The following is a 13578-nucleotide window of genomic DNA, read 5'->3' as shown; positions in this document are numbered from 1 at the left end:
CAACTGTACTAAAGTGACATCAAACTGGTCATTAGTCCACACAAATCCTGTATAACAAGTTTATGTACCTGTAATTTGTAAGAGCAGTGTTAAGATTATTACTATATTTAATACCACCCTTAACACCACACGAAATTAATAATATAGTTTATTAAAGTATTTGCCTAAACTACTATACATTAAGGTTATTAAGGGACCTTAATGTATAGCAGTTTAGGCGAATAGCTTAATAAACTATATTAACTAATGTACAAGTTAGTGTACATTAGTTAATAAACTATATTAACTAATGTACAATAGCTTAATAAACTATATTAACTAATGTACAAGTTAGTGCAATTGCATCATTTCTGTATATAGCCAACTACTTAAGTAGTTATAATTTGGCATCATTAAGCAAGCTTGATAGCAATAAATGAATTAAGTATAGCAATATATCATAATCTAAACTATATTATTAATTTCACATGGTGTAAGAGTGGTATTAAATATAACAATAATCTTAATGGAAAACAATCATGTAATGTTATTCCTTAACTGTATTAAATTAGTGTTAAGTTACAGACATCACTGAGTAAGTGATGGTACCACAAAGGAATGTTACTTTTCTTCATCAAATACAAGCAAATTACACAGCAAATAATAACCCAAAATACGGCTCACTCTTTCTCCTTAGTAATTACGTACAACTATACATAATAAAAAAAAACACAGTGCTTAGGATTGTATTCAAACACATTGCACAAAGCTATATGATTAATAATTGATTGAATTTAATCACAATCAGTTTGTTGCATATAATTCAATATAATTATTATCTTTTATATTGACTAAATTAATGTCTACCCACAAAACTAAAAGATTCTTAGCATTTAAATGAGAGTTGTGAAAATTCAGTACAGTGTTAATAAGAATATCTGGCTAAAAATTTCTTTTAAATACTGGCATTCTTATCTTGTATAGGTACTTCAAACCCATTTAAATCAAAATGGATGTATTTTAGTAATTTTAACTTCAAAATAACAAGTATTATTATTATGGTTTCACTGTAGTGAGGTGGTCAATCTTAAAACAGTATCTTAAAATTTAACTAGTATGAGGGAGTGCTGATAAGTTCTTAGCCCATCATAAAAAGATACAAAATAATCCAATAATATATACAGTCAATCCTCGTATAGCACGATAGTTGTGTTCCTAGAAACCCTCGTGCAATGCAAAATCGTGCAATATAAACAACAGGCCCTATGGGAAAAATAGGGTTAGGTGCCGACCACCCAAGATTGAATACACATTTGTAACCAAAACATTACCAAACACAATAAATAATCGTAATAAAATACGTAAGTATTTTATTACGACTATTACATAATAAAATATTGCTAATGCTTTTGCTTCTATCGTAAGCAAACTTGTTTTTTGTTTGATTTTCTATCCAAACAGTTGACAGCCATTCCATCTCTTCCAATTCTTTGTGTCTTAATCTAATGGATTTTAATTACACTTTGAGTTGTTCCTGCTATGAAAGTTGTTTTTATTTTCTCTGCATTCTTTGTAATTCTCGGCGTTACCTCATTTAGGTCTGTAGCACATGCAATATCATATGGTCTTTCATTTCGCTCAAAGCGTTTCACAATTTCATATTTTTTCTCTATCGACAGAGGTGGACTGGCCATAAGCCTCACACTGGGGGAAACCCCGGAGGCCGGTGCGATTTTGGCCATAAACCATAGTATGAGGCCACTATAAATTTTCCCGGGTAAGAATTTTTGACCCGGTCCGCCTCTGTTTATCGATATTGCTTTTCTTTTTCTCTCTGAATCTGCAGTGTCTTCACCAGGACGCTTCCTTTTCACACCTTTTAAGTATTTTACTAATTTTTAGGGAATAAAGCACAATTACAAAACGAGGAGGCACTCTTGATACAAAGCTGCGCATATGTAGCAAGTAAATAAACAACACCTTAAAGGCAGAGATACACTATTAACATCTCACATTTTACTAAAGCACATTTCTGGGGGTTACTACCATAAAACAATAAAAACAATTTCCAGTTGCATTTCTGCTAGTGGAATCTGTTATAAACTGGTAGTAAACTCGATCTAATTGCATTTTCAATAATACCAATAGCAGGAATTTTGCGTTATTATGGTGAAATGTGTTTCCCCTTCACTGATATAAAAAACATAAATACATTTTCAGAATCTTCTCTTCATTCCTATCGTGTTGCGTTCGGTTGGGATGATTCTGCATTCGACTGCCATTTCTTGTAAAGACAAAGGCGAATCGTATATAAGCGAATTCAGTTCGTGTTATATAAGATATCGTTCCCCTATTTATAAATCGTGTATGATTGAATTCGTGTAGTGTAAACACGTGTTATACGAGGACTGACTGTATATAGTTTATTCAACATATTCAGCCTTTCAACTCCACACACTTTCTACAATGATTCTCCAGCATTTGTAAACCTCTCAGATAGTAATTGAAAGACTGCTTCCCAAACCAGGCTTCTGTTGCTCGTATGATGTCATCATTTGATGAAATTTTGATACTACCCTTTAAACGTTTTTTGAAATTTGGAAAGTAGTAGTCTGAGGATGCAAGATCTGGTGAAGTCAGAAGACTAGTTCAGCAACTTTGGCATGTGTTTGATGTGCTGTGTGTGTGTGTGTGTGTGTGTGTGTGTGTGTGCGCGCGCGTGCGCGCACGCACGCGCACACACACACACATGCATGATGGAGTATTGTCCTGGAAAAACAGAACTCCTCGATGAGCTTTCTTTGTTTGCCCTTCAATTCCTTCTTCAGTTTGCCCAAAAATGATGAATAATGCTCAGCAGTTATCATTTTACCCTTTTCAGGCAGTCAGTAAAAATAAGGCGCCTCCGTAGCCAGGCGGGAGGGAGCAGCAGTGCATAGCACACGCTTCTTGATTAGACCGGGGTTCGAGCCTGTCACCACCAAATACGGAGGATGCGGAAAGGTCAAGGAATGACCACCGCATATTCTCGGAGCAATATGGCCTTAGTTGCTGATGCTCCTAAAAACCAAATAACAACAACAACAGTAAAAATAAAAACCTATCATTTTCCCAAAAGATGGAGGCCACGATCTTCCCAGCAGAATCCTAGATGTGGAAAACTTCTTTGGACAGGGGTGCCACTGTGCCTCCACTCCTTCAACTGTTCTTTGGTCTCTGGATCATAATGAAACAACGTTTTATCCATGGTCACAATTGACACCTTGTTCAAAATGGTGAAAAATGGAAGTTGAAAACAGGACACACTGTTGCTTTTGATCAGAATTTAGACATTTGGAAGAAAGCTTTCACATGTCCAAAATACCATTATCAATCCACTGCAGGATGGAAGCCTCCTGAATGATTCATGTTGAGGGAAATGGACCATAATCTGCCACGATGGTCCAGTGCAGGTTGGCAGATCGACCGTATTTAGCAGTCAGGGGCTTTAACCCCTGTCTACTAGAAGAGCGTGTGCTACTGCACTCCCACTCCTGACCACTCAGCTACGGAGGCCGGTGTTTTGGAAGAAAGCTTTCACATGTCCAAAATACCATGAATAATAGATCCAACATGTTCCCTGGACATGTCTATGGGTCAGCTAACTGTTTAGCAGAAATTCTCCTATCAGACAGTATCATAACATGAATTGCATTAACATTTTCAGGCACTGTCACAAAAACTGGGCTTCCTGTCCTCTCCGCATCAGAGTCAAAAAAAAAAGTTTTAAATTTTGCAACCCAGCTTTTGATGGTTGAATAGAACAGACATTGTTCTCCTAATTTCACCAACATATATGAGCATGAATTGCCTTTAATGTTTTCTCCTGTAGAAACAGGTATTTCATAACCGCTTTACCTTCATTTTTGCTGAAAGTGACATTATGGGCTGACATCCTTTTTTCAACCTGTAAAAAATAAAAATGGATAGTTCGAAGCAAATGGGCTGTTTAACATAAAAAAACAAGGAAGTGGTCAGGCTAAGAATTTATCAACAGCCCTTCATACAAGATTTGTTAAAACAAATTAATTGCCAGGTACCTTTTGAATAAGTCTCCTGGCTGTTAAATTTAAGAATCTTAAAACTCCAATTTACGAAAAAAGGACACCACAAAGCTTCCCCTGCCACCACTGCAATATCAGTGGGCTAATTAATCAGTAAGTTATGTTTCACAATTAAAAATAACCAACTTTTGGTATTTTAAATATTTATTTAAAATGATGGTGTGTAACAAGGCAGCAATGGAACAAGATACATATCATCAGATGTGAAATGAGATATTTTTAGATGTGTGGCAGAATGCCGTTTCATTGTGATAGTGGTGGCATTTGAGAAGTACAGTGTATGCATTTGCTTTAGTATATCTGATACTGAAACAATAGTAGCCAGATAGCATATGTATATGTGGAGAATTAACATTTAAAATGGAATAAATAACAACCAACGGAAGAGCAACCAGTATTACATCTGGTGCAATATGCCAAGATAATTAAGGAACTAAAGATATAATATTAATTATCTAGCAACCCCACACACATAACATGACAAAAGCTGTATATAATGGATTTTAAAAAGCCAAAGAAGAAAGAAGTATTTGTTTCATTTTATATAGACACAAATTAATCAATGGCTGGGTGACTTATCAGAAATATTATAGCAAACTAAATATCAAATATAAGGAACAGATTATGCAATAACTTAGAACTAGTGAGATAAAATTTTCTCTGCTTAAGTAATGTGTATGTGTAGCAATTATAGTTGGCTTCTTTGAGAATTGGCACTGAAGCAACTAAGGTCATGAAGACATGATAATGGTGTTTTCACTATCTATCTCAATATTATTTTAATTTGTCATTATATACTGAAAAGCTGATCTAAAGTTCGTCCACAGAAAGCACTTTTTTTTTAATGTGTAAGCAATTTGTCTAGTGATCTGATGGTATTGAATTCCGAATTATAATTTGGAATCAATGAAACTAAATGCATACTTTGAGAATTTCAGATGTTCTTTTAGCAGCACAGTGTGAAGGTAAATCAAAAAATGGAAATTAGTGAGAAGATAAGCACTTCATCCTGTGCAGAATGTAAACTGTCTTTAATTTCTTAAAGGGTTACAGATTATTCTCAGATGTTTTGAGGTACTTCATATCCACTTCTTCAGTGAATGCCTGGAATTCTGTCCCTATTAAACAATCAGCCTCATATACAAAGACAAGGTCTTAATATATATTGAGACTCAATAAATAAGTACTTATTTTCTCACTCATATACCAAGACAAGGACTAAGTGGTACATCTGAGAATAATCTGTAACCCTTTAAGAAATTAAAGACAGATTACACTCTACACAAATTAAAGTGCTTATTTTCTCACTAATTTCCATATTGGAGAAAATTAACAAAGTAAAATTCAACTAATATAATTTGCTGTTTCATGAAAAAATACTAATGTGTTAATAAACTGGAAAATGCTTAATTTGCCAAAACTCACCTCAAAAATGTGTGCATTTTTTAATTTTTTTTTAATGACATGAAAAATTTGATCAATTAAAAACAACAAACAATATTTTGAAAAAGTGTGCACTTTTTCACAGGTTTGCTAGCTATAAATCAAATCAAATGTACATAGTCTTAATAAAATTAGAAATGTCAGAACATGGGTAGCTGTCAACAGACATCTTCAGCTAGCTAATGGTCTGTGAGGAGAAAGCATATGGAATAATAACAGAGGTACCACAATGAAACAATTAATCAGTGGGCTGTGGGAATGAGGAAAAGACTGTGATTTAAACACTGTACATGACCTAACTCTGCATATGAAAACCCTGTATATAACCTAACATTTAGATCTGAATTAGAAAACTTCTGTTTATATCAAGTAATAACTACAGACTAATTAAAGTGAGATTTTTACCTTAATAACTTAACAAGAGCAGGTATACCACTAGATTTAAAAATTGCTAAAAGACCCTGCCGATGATGAGACAAGTTATGGAGAACTCCAGCTGCACATCGAGTAGTTTCAAGATCATTAGAGGTTGACATAGCCCTTACTAATGCTGCCACCATTTGTGGGGAGTTCATGATAGCATGACGAGATGCTTCTTTCTTTGATAACTGATGTACCATCATAGCTGCCTGACTAACAACAACCTGGTCTTCATCATTTAAAAGTTTTACCAATTCAGGAATGGCTCTGGTGGCTAAATCTGCATCATCCTATAAATATGCAGAAAAAGTTATCAAACAGAAATAAATTTATCTGTAAATTTTAAAGAAATGCCATATAAAAGCCTGTTTACCCAAAGCTTCTTATCAACACTTTATAATCAATCACACATGCCCAAATGTACAGGAATATGAAATAATAAGCACTGTCAGAAAAGAAACTAAAACCAACATGATTCAAAACATCATGATCTAGAGCAGGAAAGATTACTGCTGACTGAGTGTATGACAAATAGCTAATAATCCCTCCTGCTTCTCTGAATGCCATGCTTTGAATTATGTTAGTTCTGGTTTTGTTTCTGCCCAACATTTTTTCATGTAGCCACATACATGTATAGTGTATGTCGCATTTGGAATATATCTGCATTTTTCACTGTCAAAAGTGGAAAGAAAAAATTTAAATATTTATAGGAATAGATCTCTGTAACATGGAACAAACTCTTTATATCTTCTCATTAACAGAATTTAAACCTTCCAATGGCCATTGTCAATGTAAGTTTTAAAACTTTTGACTGCTATTACTGTAGATAGTATATACACAAATCCCAGTCATGAACTTCATATTTCTGTTTACATAATGTTGTACAGGCATGGGAGGTAGTTCCTCCTTCCCCACATGAAACTCTATACTAGACTGCTTAAATTTAAAACAGCAATAAAGAATTGTGAATGTGTTTTTTCACATACAACAAATGTCATTATATATCACTTATATTGTTTTCAACTGATACGTGCATTAAAATTGTAGCACTTATTTCCTTAATGGTGTAATCGTTTTTTTTATTAATCAATTCATAAAATTAAAGTTTTCATTTAATTATAAATTACATTAATTTACTTTTAATCTGCATATTAATTTCTTAAGTAGTAAATTAGTCTTGTAAATTAAACTATTTTTAACCCATCCCATTTACTGTTTTTGCATGTAAAAAGCAATTAACTAGTTATTAATTTGCTATTTAATTTGATTATCATAGTGTGAACATCCATGAAATATCATTATTTATAGCAAAGTGTTCTCAAACATATATGCTAATGCCATCCATGAATGTAAACATTTTGAGGTTTATGTTTATAAACCTCAAAAATAATTCTTATGCAAAATAAACTACACATCCCCAGTATAGAAAATAAATAATGAATTTGTAATAGTGCTGAAGAATAACCAATTCAAAGGATTTTCTGGAAATGAGATACTTCCAACAGTACATCTCAAATATTTCCATGTAACTTTGAAAAGTTGCAATTAAAGAAACAATAAACAACCACAAATCCTCTCCATACACATTTAAAAATTCAGAGTATTTTAAGCAACATTCAACAGCATTAATATCACTTAGGCTGACATAGCATCCGCAATTGATGAAGTCAATCCTAATTCAGTAATAATCATATTACTGCAAGAATATCATGATAATGATAGGAATTTAATTTTGCTGAAAAACTCATATTCAACCTGAATTTGAAACAAAATCAATCAAACATTATGAATATTAAACTCATATATATTTCAAGCAAATAACAATATAAATGCCATGAGTTGAAGTGCACAATTCAAGTACTATTCTAAATTCTTGTAATTTGATAGCAGATGACAAAGTTTGAGTTTGATCTTGTAATTGTATGAAAGAAACAAAGGAAATTTTAGTAAAGTAATCAATAGAAGACCTCATTCAAAACTATGCTATATTTAGCCTTCCTATCAACCAAAAAAAAAAAAAAAAAAGTTATTACTAACTCATATAGAAACACCAAGCTTAACTTTAATTAAAAAAAATTATAAGAATCTCATAGCGTAAGCTATAGCTTAAGAAGTATTGATACCCATTCTTCATTTATTTAATGAACAAAAGAATAAAAAAGAACTCATACAATGAACCTTAATAAATTATTAATCAAATCTATCAACATTATAAAGCTTGTTTATATGAAGAATCTTTATGACTGAGGCAGCTAAACTGCATATGAATTTGATTTATTACACTGAATACTGACTATTAAAATGCACTGAATAAATACAAGCTCTAAATTCAAATTTTTAAGTTAATTGGGGATATATCAAAAGTGAACACAAATAAACTTTACAACTTAAGTTTCTATTAAAATGATGAAAAACAGAATTTATGCTCTGAAAATATAGATTTTATAGCCTCAAAATATTGTGAGGAGTAAACAGAATGAGGCCTTGCCTAACAGATTTGTAAAGATGGCCTACCCAATCTGATATTTCATAACATTTCAATTTGATATTTTTTAACATAAAAATGAATATTACATTTTAGACAGCTGTTCAGCCATTAAAGCTGAGCTATTAATCTCTAAACTCCTAATCAAACTGTTTTTTGGAAAATTAAATATTTGTAACAGTATATGTTTATTTTATACTCAACAAACTCTATGACTATTATTATTAAAACATTAAAATAATTATCTCTTAGTTAGTTACCTGGTAATTAATAAGGTTAACAACAGCATGTTTTAGCATTTGAGATGGTTCTGCTAACCGCTGAACAGCTGTTGGCTGGCTAGGATCAAACTGAGTGGAAGGAATTTCAATGCCTTCTTCAAGAGTCTCAGGAAACATTGCTGCACGAACACGTTGAGAACGAGTCTGATTTAGCTGCTGATTCATCTCTAAAAAAATAAATTATGTTACTGCCTTTATTAAAAATATATCTTTCTTAAAAATGATGTTACTGCCTTTAAAAATATATCAACATTAAAAATGATATATTTAAAATAACGAAATAGTCAGATAATGCTATTACCATCTACTTGTTCTTGAGTGAATCCTTGTCCAAAACCAGGTTGATCCCAATCAAATACAATTTGATCACTATCCATATCATCTTCTTTACCACTCAATGATGGTACCTATGATTTAAAAATAACAAAATAAGATCACTTCTTAGGCTTTCTCAAAACTACAAAAAAGAAATCTTAAATAACTAGTGATTCGTATAGAAACTAATTCTGAGATGATACTGTTAGCTAATGGAATAATTTAATTAATTTGACAGAGTGAAGCATCGTCTCTGTTCACTTTGCATTTGAAAGCAGAACAGTTTTTAATTTATAAAACATATTTTATAAAATATAACAGTTAGACAAGGCTATCCACTAAAAATATAACATAGTTCAGAATACAAGAGAATTTTATCGAAAACAAATACGGAATTTATATAGAACTGTGCATAGTGTCTACCTTACCTGTAAACATGATCTCTTTTTTGTGCATTTCTACATGCAAGCTGGCTCTGATTCCAACAGATCCTCATCATTCATAAAATGAGGATTCCAGACCTGTATGAAGTACCTGAGGGACTACACACAGGCCTGGACTGCCTTGTCCCTGATGGCAAAGTTCCTGTATATGCCTCAATCAGATCACTAGGCACCTGCAAGGTGATCTGATTGAGGATCTTAAAGCTTTGAATGGATTGAGCAAGCTCAATGCTGATAGCATCCTTCCTTTTGCTCAGACCATACATGAGGTACATGAGGTAGCATAAATTCAAACCGAGGAAGATGGTTGCAGGATAGGTGTGTGGAAATTTGCCTTCAGCCAGGGTAGCTGATTGTAGGAACAAACTTCCATCTGTTGTTTTTGTTGCTGTTGTGAAGTGGGCGGTCTGAATAAATTCCAGGGAAGAACTAGACAAACTATTGGAGGGGATGGACAGGTGATGTGGGATTTTTTTTTTTTTTTTTGGTGATGTATAAGCTTTTTTTTTTTTTGCATTATCTGTCACTAATAATATAGACAGAACCTCATGAGCTGTGCTGGCAGTTTGTCTGCACTAATCAGGGAACTTCATATCAGACTGTGCAATTACCTCAGGATCTTTTTCATTCTCTATTTGCCTTGAGTGACATAACACCCAATTGGTTGGGTTTTTCTAGGGTTACTGCTACCCAAATGCAGTATATTACATTTTTAAATGTCAATGTTAAACCACATTGCCACTTCTCAGCCTATCTGCCTAAATTCACTAGGTCTTGTTCCACAGCATCCCTGAATTTAAAAATACTTTGAATTAGCATTAGCATTAACAGAGACATATGATGCAAGAAAGCAAGCTTATAGAGCATCAGCCAAATCAAAAAGGGAAAAAAAATAAATAAATACGTTCCCATTTCAGACATCCATTTGTTCCTCGAATTTATTTAAACTATCAACTTTCACAATGACAGATAGAAGTTTATTCCAGCAATCAACTACTCACTGGCTAAAGTTGAGCACATCTATTCTACAACTGTCTTTTCTCAATTTGAGTTTATGCTTCCCCAGGTTTGTAATCTGAGCAAGAGGAAGAATCCCATCAGCATTCAGCCTACTTGAGCCATTCAAGTCCTTGTACACTTCAATCAGATCACCTCGCAGGTGCCTAGTCTCCAGGTGCTGCAATTTGCAGAACTAAAGCCTTTCTTCATAAGAGAACCCCTTTGTCCCCCTCAAAAGTCTTGTTGCCCTTCTCTGTACTTATTCTAGCAACTCTACATCCTTCCTAAAACAAGCCCTCCAGACCTGTATGCAGTACTCAGAGTGTAGCTTGACCATTGCCTTATACAAAGGGATAATCACCTCTATCTCTGGTAGCAAAATTCCTGTATATCATTGACAAGACCCCATGACCTGCTCTGGCAACCTGTCTGCACTGCTCAGAAAACTTAATATTTCACTGCACAATTACCCTAAAGTCTTTTTCATTATCCACTGCACTGAGTGCAGTACCACACAGTTGGTACATTTCTCTGGGGTTACTACTACCCATATGCAGTACTTTATGTTTGTCAAGGTTAAACTTCAGTTGCCACTTCTCAGCCCATCTGCCCAACATTTGGGCAGATGGGCTGAGAAGTGGCATATATCTGCAGTAGCATACTGTCATTAACAACCCTGTCAACCATTGTATCATCTACAAACTTTGACATTAAGCCCGATATAACTTCATCAATAACATTGATAAATAAACAAAACAACAATGGGCTCAAAACCAAATACTGGGGCACTCCACTAAAAACATTAGTCTGCAAAGAGCAGTGTCCATTGATTATCACTCTCTGTCTTCCCTACTCAACAATCCTTTTATCCATTGTAATTGTTGTTGTTATTTTGGTTTTTAGGAGCATTAGCAACTAAGGCCATATTGATCCGGGAATATGTGGTGGTCATTCCCTGACCTTTCCGCATCCTCCGTATTTGGTGGTCATGGGCTCGAACCCCGGTCTAATCAAGAAGCGTGTGCTACGCATTGCTGCTCCTGCCCACCTGGCTCTGGAGGCGCCATAGCCATTGTAGTAACTTGCCATTATTGCCATACTACTACAACTTATACAATAGTTTTCCATGTGCAACAGTATCAAAAACTTTCCTGAAATCCAAGTATATGATATAAAAATTATTTTTTGCAACCAGTTCTTTTGTGACCACACCATAGTATCCAATCGAACTTGTCAGACAGGACTTCCCCTTAAAAAAACCCATGCTGTGTCTGAATTTTAAGTGCAATCTTGTCTAGATGATCCTGTATTGCTTCTTTAACCAGTGACTCCATTATTTTCCTTGGAACAGAAGTTAAACTAACAGGTCTGTAATTACTTATATCACCATATGATCCCCCTCTGTGAATTCGGAACATATTTGCACATTTTCAGTCCAGGGGGAACTCCCCTGAGTCCAAGGAAGCTTTCACAATTATGACTAAGGGTTTGCTTACTTCCTTTGCTGCCTCCTTTAATATAACTGTACAGATCTCGTCCACCCCAGGTGTCTTTCTTATGTTTAACTTCAACAATTTCGCCTCCACTTTGCTCTCAGTTATTACAAAATCATTTAGCTCTCTGTTTAATAAGCTTCTGTTCTCCATCTCCCTACAAAATTCCTCATGTGTGAATGTAGATGCAAAATACTCATTCAGTTTGTCAGCTATTTGAGCAGGATCATCAAGAGTGAAACCATCAACATCAAGTGGACCAATCTGATTCATCCCCTTCCTTCTAGAGTTTATATAAGTAAAGTACTATTTGCTGTTTTTCTTTGCATCCTTTGCTGAAGATTTCTCAGAATCTGCCTTCGCTTGCCTAACCTCCTTTGTGACTTGATTATAGACTAGCATATATCTACCAGAGGCTTCTGTGTTGCCTGATAATTTTTTTTGTATCCCATGAATTTTTCTTCTCTGCCATGAGTCTCATTAGTTCATCTGACATCCATTTGGGCCTAAACCTTGAACAGTATTTCTTATTTGGTATGAAAAGCCTAGTAGCTTCTAAGATTAAATCCTTGAATGCTTTCCATTTAGAATTTGCTGTTGGTAACATCATTAGTTGGCCCCACACATAGAATTTAAAAAATCTCTGAGACTACCATAGTCACCTTTAAGAAACCATAAACCCTTCCCTTTACCCCTGATCGCAGTTACATCTTTGAGTAAATCCCACATCAGCACACTGTGATCACTGCCACCCAGTGATTCCTTTATGTGCAAATTCTTAATGCATGAAGAATCACTGGTGATAATCAGATCAAGAGTATTTCTCCTTCTGGTTGCCTCTCGAATACACTACTGTAGAAAACAATCATCCAATAAATCCACAAAAGCCTTGTGAGTGACCAACCCACAAGTTGCAGTCAATATCCGGGAAGTTAAAATCCCACATTATAAGACAATCTGATTTACTGGCCCACTCTATTTCTCTGTACAGTTGTTCACTGTACTCATCAGAATCATTAGGCCTATAACACATTTCTACTCTCATTTTTTTTGCTTTCCCAGTGCTTATGTCACACCACACTGACTCAAAATTGCACTGTCCACCCATGTCAACTGGAGGCACTTCCTTAGATTTTGTGTGTTTCTTAACTAACAGCATAACATTTCCTCCATTCCTATTCTTTCTGTACACATTGTAACTCCCCAAGTTCCAATTCTGCATTCCTTATATCTGTGTGACACCACGTCCCTGATATCCCAACAATATCCTCCTTTGATGTCTTGACCAGCACCTCAAATTCAAATTTATATACTATTTTAAATCAGTGGCTTGTAGTATCTTTAGACATTTTTTTCTAGTTTCAATTCTATCTCCAACAAGGCCTCAGTTAAACTCTTGCAACAAAGGATTGGCTATTTTTGCTCTTGTTGCAGCTACTGACTTTTGTCCTAATGAACAGGAAATTAATCTTTCATTCCAATTCTAAATATCTTTTCATTAAAATTAAAACTGTCATTAAAACTAAATATCTTATTAAAACAGCTCTGCCCAAGTGGTATTTTGCCTGCTTTAATTTTTCTGCTGATTTTGTTTCCATTTCTTTTCCCAATTAATCT

General features: G+C 34.4%; 1 protein-coding gene across 6 annotated transcripts in view; it reads right to left on the bottom strand.

Annotated features, from left to right (window-relative positions):
- Positions 1 to 13578, bottom strand: part of LOC150082241 (catenin beta-like) — a 208921-nt gene that overhangs the window by 118706 nt on the left and 76637 nt on the right. For all 6 annotated transcript variants that reach the window (XM_090379199.1, XM_090379196.1, XM_090379198.1 and 3 more), the window contains exons 4-6: positions 9013 to 9118; positions 8691 to 8878; positions 5931 to 6235 (exon numbers count right to left, since the gene is read on the bottom strand). In XM_090379199.1, the coding sequence (XP_090235325.1) occupies positions 5931 to 6235; positions 8691 to 8878; positions 9013 to 9118 (599 nt within the window). The remainder of the gene's footprint in view (positions 1 to 5930; positions 6236 to 8690; positions 8879 to 9012; positions 9119 to 13578) is intronic.

This window comes from Mastigoproctus giganteus, chromosome 8 (genome assembly GCF_048544385.1).
Source record: "Mastigoproctus giganteus isolate SK-2022 chromosome 8, ASM4854438v1, whole genome shotgun sequence".
Classification (NCBI taxonomy): domain Eukaryota; kingdom Metazoa; phylum Arthropoda; class Arachnida; order Uropygi; family Thelyphonidae; genus Mastigoproctus; species Mastigoproctus giganteus.
Note: the sequence above shows the minus strand (reverse complement) of the source record. Positions and strands in the feature narration are given on the sequence as shown.